Raw genomic sequence first — 14,795 nt, 5'->3', positions numbered from 1 at the left:
TGTACATGCCATTGACTTCTTGGTGCTGGTGGTAACGAGAGCCAGGTCTGTACGGGTGTCTGTGTCCCTTCACTGAGGAGTGGAACTCCAGGGAAGGCTGGGATAGCCCCAGACTGTACTTTCTCTTTTCTCTTTTCTCTTTTTTTCTCTCTCTTTTTTTCTCTCTCTTTTTTTCTCTCTCTTTTTTTCTCTCTCTTTTTTTCTCTCTCTTTTTTTCTCTCTCTTTTTTTCTCTCTCTTTTTTTCTCTCTCTTTTTTTCTCTCTCTTTTTTTCTCTCTCTTTTTTTCTCTCTCTTTTTTTCTCTCTCTTTTTTTTCTCTCTCTTTTTTTCTCTCTCTTTTTTTCTCTCTCTTTTTTTCTCTCTCTTTTTTTCTCTCTCTTTTTTTCTCTCTCTTTTTTTCTCTCTCTTTTTTTCTCTCTCCTTTTTCCCTTTTTTTCTTTTTTTTCTTTTTTTTATTTCTTTCTTTTTTTCTTTTTCTCTTTTTCCTCTTTCTGTTTTTCCTCTCTCTTTCTGTTTTTCCTCTCTCTGTTTTTCCTCTCTCTTTCTGTGTTTTTTTTTTCTCTTTCTGTGTTTTTTTTTTCTCTTTCTGTGTTTTTTTTTCTCTTTCTGTGTTTTTTTTTTCTCTTTCTGTGTTTTTTTTTTCTCTTTCTGTGTTTTTTTTTTCTCTTTCTGTGTTTTTTTTTTCTCTTTCTGTGTTTTTTTTTTCTCTTTCTGGTTTTCCCCTTTCTTTCCAGAAAGGAGGGCTCTCTTGCCCAGGTGCCTGCCCGCGTCTCTCGGCTCCGCGCCCTCCCCGCTGCGCTGCGCCCGCCGCGCCACACGGGGCCGCCGTTTCGCCGATTCCCGCCCTGCCCGCACCCAAGATGGCGGCCGCGCCCGGCGCCGGCCCCGCCTCTGCCCGCACCCAAGATGGCGGCGCGGGCGTGGCGCGGCGCGGCGGAGCGGGCGGCGGGGCCGGGCGGGCCATGAAGCTGCTGCGGGCGGCCCTGGGGCTGGCGCTGCTGCCGCTCCTCCGGCCGGCGAACGCCGTGGAGCCCATCAGCCTGGGGCTGGCCATCGCGGGAGCCGCCGCCTCGGCCATCACCGGCTTCATCTCTTACCCGCGGCTCTATTGCTACTTCAGAGAGTGCTGCCTCCAGCACCGCGACCAGCGCGCCGTGGCCGGTGCGGGGCCGGGTCGGGCTGAGGGGGGGATAGGGCGGGCTGAGGGGACGTGGTGGGGGCGGCAGGGGGGCTGTGCGGGGCGGCAGGGGCCGTGGGAGCCGGGCAGGGCCTGCCCGTGGGGCCTGCTCCAGCTGGGCCGGCCCTTCGCTCCCTGGCCTGGGGCGGCTGCGAGACCCTCCTGGAAGGGGGCAGAAACCAGAGGGACCCTCCTGGAAGGGGGCAGAAACCAGAGGGACCCTCCTGGAAGGAGGCAGAAACCAGAGGGACCCTCCTGGAAGGAGGCAGAAGCCAACGAGACCCTCCTGGAAGGAGGCAGAAGCCAGCGAGACCCCCTTCTTCCTCTTCCCTCGCTGACGGTGTGTTGTCTCCATTCAGCTCTGCAGGAGAATTTGGACAAGAAGCTGTTCGGGCAGCACCTGGTGAAAAAGGTGGTGGTGAAGGCCGTGAAGGGCTTCTTGAACAACAGCAAATCCAAAAAGCCTCTCGCCCTTTCCTTGCACGGCTGGACTGGAACAGGCAAAAACTTTGTCAGTAGGATAGTCGCTGAAAGCATTTATAAAAGAGGCCTGCAGAGCAAGTATGTCCATCAGTTCGTGGCGACTTTACACTTCCCTCACGCTCAGAGCATCAACACCTACAAGGTAAGATGAGAGCCGTGGGGCACAGCTCTGCTGCTGCCCTGCTCTGTGGGTGTGCAAATGTTGGGGCACAATCAGTACTAGGCACATAGATGTTGCTTTAGGGTATAAAATGTAACCTCTGGCAGTTTTGGAGTCTTCTGTACAGAGCTGGGTAAATCCCAGGACTGATTTTTCTGTGAATGTAACTTTTTATTTACTGAAATTAATAGTTCATGCTGCTGGGGAAGCACCCAGTGACCTCCAGGTGTGTCAGGTGCTGTGACAAGCTGAAGTTTGCTCTTTGAGGTATAGGGGTATTTTTCAGTTTTACTGGACACTGAGCAGGTTATTTAGGTTTTCTGTGCATCCATTTCCCAGCTGTAAAACAAAATGAGAAAACAGTCCTGTTGTCAGAAAGGTACAAATCAATGTATCTGGAATTGTTCTGCCAGTCTGGTGTCAGTGCAGCTCTGTAGGCAGGTGGATATGGGGCAGAGCAGTAGCTCAGTCGCCTGTTTTCTGAGGTTTTTTGTTCTAATTAACTTGGTTAACAGCAGAGTTTGAATGAGTACCACTGTCTTTTGTCAGACTGAATGTTTGTATCTGTCAAAAATGGGAATGGGGTGGTCTACAAACCTAATTTCTACATGAAGAAAGTACCTGCTTCCTCTTTCGGAGCTTTCTTTTCCCTTCTTGCAGCTGAGCTGTTTTGAGGTAGAATGGATCCTTCTCTGCTTTTGTTTCGAGGTGATTACACTTGGGAAACTTGCTGCCTGAGACAGCAGAAGAAGTTAGCACTTTTTTTCCACAATACACCCAGTGCCACCTTCCTCTGCTGCCTCGACAGTTCAGGGACTGACTAAACAGTGAATATTAAAAAAATAATAATTAAAAATTAATCATTCAAGATGGGTTTTTATTACTTCACTATTGTTCTTAAATGTAACAAAGGGAAAGAAAACTGCCATGCTTAAGTGAAAGAATCTTTAATATAATAAACCTTCAGCCCTGCTGAACAATATTGGGTTGTAAAAAGGGCTTGTAATTGTTTCCCTTTAACTACTCCATGGTTAAAACATAGGGCTGAGAATTGAATTGTTTCTTCTGCCACTGCCTCCAGGTGCAGTTTGTCACTGGTGGTGTTCAGGTAGCAAATTTAATAGTGTTTGTAACTTTGACATTTAAGGATGTTTAGACCAAAGTGCTGCCAAAAAGAATCATCTTCCTTGTCAGGGCCTTGCTTGGTGTTGCTGTTCCTTGGTGGTGCCCATCCTTTGTCCTGCTCTGCACTTTAATTTTTGTTACATTTACAGGGGTATCTTTCTCATGAGATTTCCTGCTTGTCCCTTAAACTTGTCTTCAGAACCAGCACGAGAGTTTTATTTACAGCTTTTAGCCACGTTTTAGTCAAGAAGTCAACGATATTAAGATGACACCATTGAAATGGCTCTTTCAGGACAGAAATCAATGAGCAGAAGAGCCACTTTCTCTCTTTTCAACACAAACTCTTTGAGCATCTTTTCTTTTACTGGTACTTAGGACCAGTTGCAGTCGTGGATTCGGGGAAATGTGACCATCTGTCCCAGATCACTCTTCATCTTTGATGAAATGGATAAAATGCATGCAGGACTCATTGATTCCATCAAGCCATTCCTGGACTACTATGAGCTGCTGGATGGGGTGTCTTACCGACAAGCCATCTTCATATTCCTCAGGTAAGAAGTGGCTTCTCAGGTTAGTTGTTCTGTGCACTTTTAAAGCTGCCTGCAGCTACAGGCTTTGCTTTCTCTTCATTTAGCAATGCAGGAGCTGAAAAGATAACTGAGGTGGCACTAGACTTCTGGAGAAATGGGAAGACAAGGGAAGATATACAGCTCGCAGACATGCAGAATGCACTCTCTGTGTCTGTCTTCAACAACAAAAATAGTGAGTAAAACTGTGGTTGCTTTTGAGGTGGTAGAAGTTCCACAAAAGGGGCAGGCTGCATTTTCACAGCTGTGGTTTCTACTTGATGTGTCCTCCAGCTTTCATCTAGTAAGGAGCTATGATGCAGTTTTGGTGCCTACAGGTGGCTCTGGAGATGAAGGTGAAAGGAGCTCTGTCTGCACCTTGGCTGCCTCGCTGTCTCTTGGGTTGCATATGTTGGGGAAAGTCTATTCTGTGCTTTTATTGTCTGTTCTGTGCCTTTATTGACATGCTAGAGGGAAAACAAACAGAAATCTTGACACTAAGGCTAGATATTGCAGTATCTGAAATATCTTTAGCCAATAAAATGTTTGATTAGAGGGAAACCACTTCCTTGGCCCCCAACCCACCTAGCCTGTCTTTCTCAGTCTGTTAAAAGCCTTCAGGCAGCTATTTAGGAGGAACAAGCTGACATGCCAGCTGTGGGCAGTGCAATTCTTCCTAGGTCTCTTTGCACATATCTTCTGGTGAAAAGGGGTTTTATCATAATTATGCTCTAAAATAAGCATTGGAAGCAAACTTACTGTAGTTTTTAGAAAGGTTAGATGCAAACTCTGAAGACAAGAAAGCTGGTCTGGGAGACCTGGTAAGAGATTAAAAAAATGTGTTATTTTATAGATAAGAGAGGGGAAGGGATGAGAGTAGCCCCTGGGGAGCAAGCCTTAAATGCATTCAGTCAGAAGTCATTCATTCAGCTCCAATAGGCCATAGATGTGTCTGTCCAAAATTTACTGCACAAAGTACCATGAGAAAGGGCTTGTATTTCTGCTTACTGGTATGTTACAGGGTGCTAAAAACACAGGTGAATTCTTACTGGTATGTAGCAGGGGGCTACCAGATGTCTCCTGCTCCTGTTCAACCCTTGGTACTGTTTAACTAGAGGAGTTAAGCAAACCCCTTCTCTTTCCCTTTGCAGGTGGATTTTGGCACAGCACCTTGATTGACAAAAATCTCATTGACTACTTTGTTCCCTTCCTGCCTCTGGAATACAAACATGTGAAGATGTGTGTCAGGGTGGAGATTGAATCACGTGGCTACACTGTGGATGAAGACATTTTAAGCAGAATAGCTGATGAAATGACCTACTTTCCCAGAGAGGAGAGAATTTATTCAGATAAAGGATGTAAAACTGTGGATGCAAAGCTGGATTATTACTATGACTTCTAATGCTTTATTGCTCCAACCTGCAAAGAAGCCAGTATAACTTAATCATCAAGTGGAGAACCCAGAACATTTCATTTTTAAGCACTTTTTAAGGAAAGGAACATTGTGGTTTTTTAACTGGTGTGTAAATAAGCAGCAGTGCCTCTACATTTTCATTCTGTCACTAGTCATGGCTCTGGAGTTCTTCGTCCTTGTGTTGCCAAGGTAAGAATAAACCATGTTGTGAACGTGGGGGTCTGTGTATGACAGATCTGAAGACTCCTCTTGGATCATGTCTCTGTTGTCAGAACTGCTTGGTGGACTTTTGGCACTTACAGGACCGACCATGAGCTAATTTTAATTGGAGTTTGGTTTAATGTGGATCATCTCTAGGCAATGTTGAGAATTTTAATCAAGTTACTACGTCTCTGAAAGTCTTCACTGGGCTTGTGTGGGAATGTTCTTCTAATTGCATTAAAAATAGGGTATGTGTCTTTTCTCCTTGAACAGCTTGGTTCCAGTAAAGATAAGGGGGGAGGATTCTGTGATTTAAAAACATTGGGAGACTTCTCTCCACCATCACGCAGTGGTTTAAATTGGCTCCCTCAGTGTCAAAGCAGGAGTATGAAGCTCTTTGGTGTGACTAGTGTTCAGAGAGCAGACTTAATGTTAAGAGGAAGTGAGTTAAAATCCTTGGCTGCCACACCAGTGTAGTTGGCTCCTGTTTTGAGGGTGTTTTTTTATGTACAACGTTGCTCACAGTATGTTCTGCCAGGTGTAATCTCAGGAGGGAGGAGTGTGTTTTCTGACTGGTGAAGCAGCTTCATGGAAAAAGTGTAATTAATGGAGAACATGTAGAGATTAAATCTTACACCAAGGAGGTGGAAAAGAGGATTCTCCTTTTCACCTGCATGTAGAATTCAGGGGGCAGCTTGCAGGGTTTTCTCTCTTTTATCTTCTCACTCTGTGCCTGAGAGGCAGGGATGGAGACAGATCCAAAGGCATTTGAAAAGAAAATGTGACACGTGTCAACTGCAGTTACTAAGAGTATCAGACTTGTTTCTAAATGTGAGCACTGCAGAGGCTTTTTTCACTCCAGTTTCTATTCAAAATAAACTTCTCGTCAGAAATGTATTTTTTAGCTTCCTTCTGGTGTTTTTTGCGTTGAGTGATTCCATGTTCATTTTGCACAAACTTACAGACTTGTTGAGGAAGAACATACTGTGTTTCTGGCTGAGGTGTTCAGCTGTGCTTCAATACAGCTATAGTCCTTGAGTTCAGAGGGAGATTTGACTCTTTTCTCCCTGGTGAAAGGGAAACAAACGTAGTTTGGAGTGGAAACTGCACTTTTTTAGACCATCAGTACTAATTACACTCGCAGGGCTTTTGGAGAGGTCTTTCTAGCTGTGTATGTGCTGAACAGCATCATAAAGATGAATTTGTCTTCTAGAGCCTAGTGAAAACTCTGCTTCTCATCTCCTCCTCCCACTATGGTGTTCTGACTGAACACCCTGCAGGCTCTGCTTGGGGCCACCCGTGTTTTCAGTGGCAGCATTTTGAAGTTTTCTCTGCTAGGGGAAAAAAGGGTCATTAAGACTTCAGCTGTCCAGTTCTGCTCTGGGGTTGTGCAATATGCAAATTATCAGTCCCAGGATTTGTCAGCAAATGAACGCTTTGAACTTGGGTATTTTATCTGTTCTTTTGACCTCCTGATACCAGCAAATGACTGGCTAATGGAAAAAAGCAGACATGAAAATGATAAACTTTTAATGCTGTCTGATACCTGTTAATGAAAATAGAGTGCAACCAAGCAGTACTGTGGCTTTTCCAGCATTAACTGCTTTATGTGCCACTGCAGTACAGATCCTAGCGTTTGATATATATTGATAGCAAGTATTTAATTGTATCACAGTCCTGGCTGTCTTAAGATGGATGGAAGCTTCCTCTAGAGTGTGTAGAAGTGATGTTAAGAGAGTGGAGACTGCCTCTGCCTAATCTCTCTTCTGACCTTGAGAACTGCAGACCCATCTCCATCTGAGGGTAGGAAATGTGTGTGCCTTGAATCACTCCTGGCTTTGCTCCTGCCATCATTCCTCCCCCTCAGACTGCATGGTTCCCAAGCTGAGATCTGTGACTGAGTAGATTGGGCTGTTGTTCTTTTTAACAGGCCACTTGAAACTGGATCAGGCAACTTAAAAAGAAAATGCCAGATGGGGGAAAGGTCTGATCATTAGGGAATGGTCCATTGGCCTGGTGAGTGTAGCTGAAGAGCCAGTGGAGTGTTTGTTCTTACCAAAGTCCGGTACAAGTCACTGCTACTCTGATTCAGCCTTTTTCTGAAGGGTATGCTCCAAGATCTCATGCTGTGCTCATCAAGTTAGAGGCTATGGCTAAAATACAGGGAGGTATTAAGTCCTGGTTTTGGTAGAAAGAGGCAGCCAGGCCCTGGAGATTCCTCTGCCCATCACCCCAGGGCAGACAGCTGAGCTGTGTGTGTGCAGGGCCAGGCAGGCACAGGGCAAAGTCCTGCTGAACAGCACAGCTGACACTTCCAATCTGTGCTCCCTCCTGAGTTCCTGTTACACTGCTACAGCACAGTTCTCATCTGACCTCACCTGAGGTGCCAGTTGTTGCCAACTGCTGTACCTCACTTGAATGAGGCTGTTATTTACACACTGGCTGTTTTTTTTTTTCAGAGCTGGAGAGGCTGCAGGTGCTCTGGCTCACGGATATAGGATGAAAGCCTTTGCCAGCTAGAGGAGAGACAGAGGAGGAATAGCTGAACAAGCTTCCTGAGGCTTATTTGTCCTGCAGTGCCTTGCAGTGTGGTAGGAGATACCTGTTGATGACTATGAAGCAGGCAGAAGCTTCAAGGCTTTTTCTCAGGTGTTTTGTTTCTGCTGAGCTGTATTTAACTGCTGAATGCCTTACTGTGCTGTGGGATGACTTGAATATCAACAGGCTATCTAATCTGCTTATCTATTCGTATAAACAATTTTTTTAAGTCTAAAGGAAGCTTAACAGAAAACTGCAGTGCAACTGGGTGCAAACTGCATAAACTACTGCTTTCCTATAGCTCAAAATTATTAAACCAAGAGAGGAAAGTGACTTAAGATTTATTCCAGCTGCAATACAGTAGTCGTGTTTAGTGTGTTGAAACTGCACAAGTGTTGCAGCATTTACACCTATGAATAGATCAGTTAATAGGCAAAACATTATACATGAAAAGCAACAGTCCAATGTCCCAAGGTTAATGGCTCTGGAGGTTGCATCAGTGTGAACAGTTGGCCAGCATTTGACAAATACCACATGGGGCTGTAAAAGGCAATTGACACTCTTAATTTAGAGGTTGACATAAATGCTAAACTCTCTTATAATCTGAATTAACATAATAGTAGTGAGACTTAAAGGTTTTGCAGCACAAAAATAGCCCAAACTCTCATACAGTTTTAAAAAAAAAAACATACTACAATCAACCAAGCAATAGGCACTTCTGTTTTGCACTGCAGTATTTAAGCCACAAGTGATGGATGATGAAGAGTTAAAGCTTGCAACACAGTTTAAAAGCCCAGCCTTACCGAGTTGGGTGAAGGTTAAATCATCTTTCCCAGTTTTCTAACCCATCACTCACCCTTGCACACAGACATTCTTTAAAAAAAATCCACTATTATAAAACATACTTCTCCAGGGAGGTATGGGACTGTTGATTGCTCCCGAACTCCCTTCTCTGTGGCTCTCTAGGAAGATCTTTGTATTGCTGTTGCTTACACTTCAGTATAAAAATACACTATTAAAAATAACTTCTCCCATGAAAGTGTCTTCCAAGTAAGGTGAAAGTAGCATTACCCTCTCCTAGGCTAGTGGGTGTAACACCCTGGAGTTATTAAACAAATTCACTTAACCCCCTTAAAAGAATATAAAGGTCTTTTTACAGTTTCTTTCTCTACAGGGACCAGCAGTTCCTTCCCCACCTCACCCTTTCTCTACTATTTAGTAACAGATTTCCCTGAGCTCGTCATGGCTTTCCATGTTACTGGTGCAGATGTGATAGATGCCACAGCTCAAGACATAAACTATCATCACACCCTTCTGTCCCTGAATAGATGATGTAGAAGGCACATGCTTCACAGCCTGCTGTGAAGGATGGGAAGCTTCCCACCATACCATCATCATCTTGCAGCACATCAAGGTCTTCACCCTTGCAGACACAATCAGTCCTGAACACACCACATATCCCTCCATTTCAATAACCCATCAGTGAGACCCTGTACAAGGAAGGGAATACAACTGCCTGGAAGAATTCCTCTCTTCTTTGCTCTAGTCTAGTTTGTGTGGGAAGAGGAATACTTAATAATCCCAGCACTTGGAAGAATAAAGGAAAGGCTGTATCCAGTGCTACATAAGTGACACACTCAGAAATTCTCTATAGGTTAAAAGAAGAATAAAAGGAGGCAACACTTGGATAGCAGCCACTTCAGAGATGAACAGTGAGATGTTAAAAAAAGTTCAAAAGCCCACACAGCTCACTCTGGTAACTTCACCATAGCCCCTGCAACAGTAAAATAAAAAAGCTTGAGTGCAAATACACAGATTTCCAAAAGCTCTGAAAGTGCTCTGGAGACCTGAAGGGTGATAATCAGCCCTTGGCTTTCATGTTGTTCATGGCAACGTCTTCATGAATATCCAGCTTGGCCTGTACAGTCTTGCAGCCTTTATCAGAGTAGATTTTCTGCTCCTTTGGGAAGAATGTCATCTCATCAGCCACAGCCTGGACAACCTGCTCATTGACAGCGTAGCCACGGGCTCTCATTTCAGCCCTGACACACATCTTCACATGCTTGTGCTCCAGGGGCAAGAAAGGGACAAAATAGTCAATGAGGTTCCTGTCGATGAGGCTGCTGTGCCACAGTCCACCTGGAGGGGTTGGGGGAAAGGGAAAAGCAGGGCAAGGTCAAGAGGTGAACCATGTGGTATGAAGTAAAAGGGTTTTCTCATTTTCTGGGAAAAGTGAACTTACTATTCTTGTTATTGAAGACTCCTACAGATAGCATGGGTTCCAGGTCTTTCAGCTGAATCTCTTCCCTGCTCTTTCCACTTGTCCAGAAGTCAAGAGCTGCTTTATTAATTAAGTCACCTCCTGCATTGCTGTTCATAAAAGAAAAAATGCTCAGTGGGGAACAGAGACAAAACTGAGCCAGAATTTCTTTTTTAGCTGGTTACAGGTATTGCTAATCTGCTTGATGTCAACAAATCACCAAAACAGAAACCTGTGAGCCAAAACCCTAGGGAAAGTCTCCCATTCTCTAAAAACCCCTTGGTGTGTGGTGGGTTGACCCCAGTTGGCAGCCAAGCACCTACACAGCCACTTGCTTACTCCCTCCCACTGCAGAGGGATGGAAGGAGAAAACTGGAAAAACAGAAGTGAGAAGACTTATGGGTCAAGATAAAGACAGTTTAATAATGAAAAGAGAAAAAAAACAAATGAGGAAAGCTAAGGAAATCACCCCCCACACACAGCTGGACTAACACCCTGGCAGTCTCTGAAGAACCATCATCTTTGAAGGTGAAACCTCCTCTATTTTCTCTACCCCAGTTTTTATTGCTGAGCATGACATCACAGGGTGTTGAATATTCTCCTGGCCAATTCGGGTCAGCTGTCACAGTTGTGTCCCCTCCCACCCTCTTGCCCAACCCAGCCTACCCCCTGGAGGCAGCATGGGAAAAAGAGGTGGCCTTGAGGCTGTGCAAGCAGCAGTCAGCAACAGCCACGACACTGGGGTGTTATCAGCACTGATTTTTAGCCACAGATCCGAAACTAAACACCAGACTGGCTGCTGTGAAGACAGTGAATTCCATGCCAGCCAGACCCAGCACACACGCCGTGCACCCACCCCAGAGAACTTCCCCAAAATGTGAACTCCCATATGGATCTGTGCTCTGGTCCAGGCTTGTGAGCTCAGCTGCATGGTGCCACACCTGCTCCACTACAGGAGAGCTCACAGGGCTCCCTCTGTCCTCACAGACAGGGCCTCTGCTCCAGAGCAGTTCTTTTGCTGTTCCTTGAACGAGGTCCCACAGGAACATTGTTATCATCATAAACAGATTTATCTCAGTATCTCAAAATGCCTGAGATAGGTGCTTCAGACCTGAGGAAGATGAAGATGGCTTTCCGGTAGGACACCCCATCCACTTCTTCATAATAGTCTAAGAATGGCTTGATGGCATCCATGAGACCTGGGTGCATTTTGTCCATCTCATCAAAAATGAAGACAGAGTGAGGACAGGCACTGACATTGCCCCGAATCCAGCTCTGCAATTGTTCCTGGAAAAAGAGGTTGTAAAACACTGAAAAATGAGGTCTCTGCAAAGTATCCATATGTGACAGCCTGCAGGGACAGCCTCTCAAATGGCAGCATCACCCAGTTGCTGGTTGCACTTTTTCCTGAAGACAGGACCATGAACTCTGTGACTGACCCCTGAATTTAAAGGTGAATTCTTTTTCTGCTTACAAATGGGAGACTTTCTTTCTGCTCAGTGCATGGATAAGGCACAAAAACCAGGCTGAGATGGGGAGCACTGGAGAAGATAAAGCTGCTGTTTGGTTTTGTTTGTTTTTTTTTAAATCAGTGTTTCTTCTTTCATACAGAAACTGCATCTATCAGAACATCAGTTTTGGGTACCTTCAAACATTAAAATCATAAAGATCAGAAGTCTGCAATGTCAAGGAATAAAGTAACTTGACAAATCTCTCATACAGGCTAGACTTTCTGCAGGGCAAGCACCCCAGAAAGATGGAGGAGAAAGAACAAAGAATAAAAGTGAGAAATGGGTCAACATAGAGACAATTTGGTAGGTGATGGAAAGAGGAGACAATCAAGCAAGGGGAATCACCTCCTGACACATGCATTTCTTCTTGGAAGAAAACCCTCACACACTTTTTCTTTCTTCTACCCCAGTTTTTATTCCTGGGCATGACAGTAGAGCACAGAATCTCCCTCTGGCCAGTTCGGGTCAGCTGTCCCAGCTGTGTCCCCTCCTAGTCCCTTGCCCACCTGCTTGCTGTGCATGGGGTGGGGAGGCCAAGCCTGGAGGCTGCGCCAGCACAGTTGAACAGCAAAACCCTGGTGGTTTATCAGCGTTTGTTTTAGCCACAAATGCAAAACAAGGAAGTGCAGGGGCTGCTCTGGAGAAAGGTCCCTTCATCCCAGCCAATCCCTGCATGCAGATTGAATGATGGGATTCTTTCCTAACGGCCAGGGAGGCAGAAATCAGCAGGTGACGTCAGTGAGAGGACAGCACCAGGAAATAACTCTCACTTTGGATTTCCTGGCTTTTACGTGCCTCTCTTTCACTTTCTGCACTTCCCCCTCCATCTCTTCTAAGCACCAGCTTTGGGAATACCCAGCTGCACCCCTCCAGTTGTCTGGCTTCACAAAGAGCCAGACACCTGTACGAGGGGGTTTAGGGACTGGAGGGAACTGGCTGACCTCGTGTCCCTCCTTACCTTGTACTGCTTCACTCTGTCCTGGTGGGGGAAGTGCAGGGTGGCCAGGAAGAGATGGACGAACTTGCTGCGCAGGCCGGCGGGATGGACGTGCTCCGCCAGGATCTGGCTGAGGAAGTTCTTGCCGGTGCCGGCCCAGCCATGGAGTGAGAGCGTCAGCGGCTTCTTGGGGCAGGGGTTGTTGCTGAAGCCCATCACCGCCTTCAGCACCACGTCCTTGGCCAGGTGCTGCCCGAAGAGCCGGGCATCCAGCCGCTCCTTCAGCGCTGCGGGGAGAGGGGCAGCTTAGCGCCCTGCGGCCAGGGGAGCTCGGCACGGCGAACCGGTGGGTGCAGCTCACCGGTGGGTGCTGCTCACCGACGGGTGCAGCTCACCGACGGGTGCAGCTCACCGGTGGGTGCTGCTCACCGACGGGTGCAGCTCACCGACGGGTGCAGCTCACCGACGGGTGCAGCTCACCGGTGGGTGCTGCTCACCGACGGGTGCAGCTCACCGACGGGTGCAGCTCACCGGTGGGTGCTGCTCACCGACGGGTGCAGCTCACCGGTGGGTGCTGCTCACCGACGGGTGCAGCTCACCGACGGGTGCTGCTCACCGACGGGTGCAGCTCACCGGTGGGTGCTGCTCACCGGTGGGTGCAGCTCACCGGTGGGTGCAGCTCACCGGTGGGTGCTGCTCACCGGTGGGTGCAGCTCACCGGTGGGTGCTGCTCACCGACGGGTGCAGCTCACCGGTGGGTGCAGCTCACCGACGGGTGCTGCTCACCGACGGGTGCAGCTCACCGGTGGGTGCAGCTCACCGACGGGTGCTGCTCACCGACGGGTGCAGCTCACCGACGGGTGCAGCTCACCGACGGGTGCAGCTCACCGGTGGGTGCAGCTCACCGACGGGTGCAGCTCACCGGTGGGTGCAGCTCACCGACGGGTGCAGCTCACCGACGGGTGCAGCTCACCGACGGGTGCTGCTCACCGACGGGTGCAGCTCACCGACGGGTGCAGCTCACCGACGGGTGCAGCTCACCGGTGGGTGCAGCTCACCGACGGGTGCAGCTCACCGACGGGTGCAGCTCACCGACGGGTGCAGCTCACCGGTGGGTGCTGCTCACCGGTGGGTGCAGCTCACCGGTGGGTGCTGCTCACCGACGGGTGCTGCTCACCGACGGGTGCAGCTCACCGACGGGTGCAGCTCACCGACGGGTGCAGCTCACCGGTGGGTGCTGCTCACCGACGGGTGCAGCTCACCGACGGGTGCAGCTCACCGACGGGTGCAGCTCACCGACGGGTGCAGCTCACCGGTGGGTGCTGCTCACCGACGGGTGCAGCTCACCGACGGGTGCTGCTCACCGACGGGTGCAGCTCACCGGTGGGTGCTGCTCACCGGTGGGTGCAGCTCACCGGTGGGTGCAGCTCACCGGTGGGTGCTGCTCACCGGTGGGTGCAGCTCACCGACGGGTGCAGCTCACCGACGGGTGCAGCTCACCGGTGGGTGCAGCTCACCGACGGGTGCTGCTCACCGACGGGTGCTGCTCACCGACGGGTGCAGCTCACCGGTGGGTGCTGCTCACCGACGGGTGCAGCTCACCGACGGGTGCAGCTCACCGACGGGTGCAGCTCACCGGTGGGTGCAGCTCACCAACGGGTGCAGCTCACCGACGGGTGCAGCTCACCGGTGGGTGCTGCTCACCGACGGGTGCAGCTCACCGACGGGTGCAGCTCACCGACGGGTGCAGCTCACCGACGGGTGCAGCTCACCGGTGGGTGCTGCTCACCGGTGGGTGCAGCTCACCGGTGGGTGCTGCTCACCGACGGGTGCAGCTCACCGGTGGGTGCTGCTCACCGACGGCTGCAGCTCACCGACGGGTGCTGCTCACCGACGGCTGCAGCTCACCGACGGGTGCTGCTCACCGGTGGGTGCAGCTCACCGACGGCTGCAGCTCACCGACGGGTGACCGCACCCCCGGGGGAGCGCACCGTGGCCACTGCTGAGCGCCGGTCACTGGCCACGCACCGGCTGAGCTCAGCGTGGCCACCCACAGGTGCCGCTCACCGGCCACGCACCCACCCAGCTCCCCGCGGCACCCCCGGGCAGTGCCCGGTTACCGGCCGATCTCCGCAGCCCCGGCTCCCCCCGTACCGGTGGCGTTCAGGCGGTGCCCGGCGCTGGGGCAGCACTCCACGTAGTTGCAGTAGAAGCGGGGGTTGGAGGACAAGTATCCGGTGAGGGCCGAGGCGATACCGATGGCCAGACCCACGCTGAGCGGCTCCAGCGCCCTCAGCCCCGGCAGCACCAGCAGCAGCAGCGCAACCGGCCGCGGCATGGCGGCTCCGCGCCCGCCCCGCTTCCGCCCGCGGCCGGATACGGAGCCGCTCCGCCTGTAGCCGCCGCCGCCATCTTTGTGAAGG

The 14,795-nt window shown here is 49.4% G+C and overlaps 2 protein-coding genes across 2 annotated transcripts; one reads left to right on the top strand and one right to left on the bottom strand.

Annotated features, from left to right (window-relative positions):
* The first annotated feature begins 906 nt into the window (after positions 1 to 906).
* Positions 907 to 6,023, top strand: LOC127392561 (torsin-1A-like). Its single transcript, XM_051636667.1, has 5 exons — positions 907 to 1,161; positions 1,537 to 1,802; positions 3,321 to 3,496; positions 3,580 to 3,707; positions 4,663 to 6,023. Exons 1-5 carry the CDS (start codon positions 963 to 965, stop codon positions 4,911 to 4,913), a joined length of 1,020 nt encoding a protein of 339 aa, XP_051492627.1. The 5' UTR covers positions 907 to 962; the 3' UTR covers positions 4,914 to 6,023.
* Positions 6,024 to 7,989: 1,966 nt separating this feature from the next.
* Positions 7,990 to 14,726, bottom strand: TOR1B (torsin family 1 member B). The gene is made up of 5 exons (XM_051636666.1): positions 14,527 to 14,726; positions 12,394 to 12,659; positions 11,036 to 11,211; positions 9,907 to 10,034; positions 7,990 to 9,803 (listed from the first exon to the last, which is right to left on the bottom strand). The coding sequence occupies exons 1-5, from the start codon at positions 14,708 to 14,710 to the stop codon at positions 9,526 to 9,528; spliced, it is 1,032 nt and encodes a 343-aa protein (XP_051492626.1). The 5' UTR covers positions 14,711 to 14,726; the 3' UTR covers positions 7,990 to 9,525.
* Between the last annotated feature and the right edge of the window lie 69 nt (positions 14,727 to 14,795).

The sequence above is a fragment of the Apus apus genome, chromosome 19 (assembly GCF_020740795.1).
Source record: "Apus apus isolate bApuApu2 chromosome 19, bApuApu2.pri.cur, whole genome shotgun sequence".
NCBI classification, from domain to species: Eukaryota; Metazoa; Chordata; class Aves; order Apodiformes; family Apodidae; genus Apus; species Apus apus.
Note: the sequence above shows the minus strand (reverse complement) of the source record. Positions and strands in the feature narration are given on the sequence as shown.

Bases quoted from the DNA above. Each gene is read 5' to 3' on its own strand.
- LOC127392561 (XM_051636667.1), top strand. From the start codon at position 963: ATGAAGCTGCTGCGGGCGGCCCTGGGGCTGGCGCTGCTGCCGCTCCTC. The intron at 1,162-1,536 runs GTGCGGGGCCGG...GTCTCCATTCAG, and splicing joins CGACCAGCGCGCCGTGGCCG to CTCTGCAGGAGAATTTGGAC. The intron at 3,708-4,662 runs GTGAGTAAAACT...TTCCCTTTGCAG, and splicing joins TGTCTTCAACAACAAAAATA to GTGGATTTTGGCACAGCACC.
- TOR1B (XM_051636666.1), bottom strand. From the start codon at position 14,710: ATGCCGCGGCCGGTTGCGCTGCTGCTGCTGGTGCTGCCGGGGCTGAGG. The intron at 11,212-12,393 runs GTAAGGAGGGAC...CTCTTTTTCCAG, and splicing joins ACAGAGTGAAGCAGTACAAG to GAACAATTGCAGAGCTGGAT. The intron at 10,035-11,035 runs GTCTGAAGCACC...TTTTATGAACAG, and splicing joins GCCATCTTCATCTTCCTCAG to CAATGCAGGAGGTGACTTAA.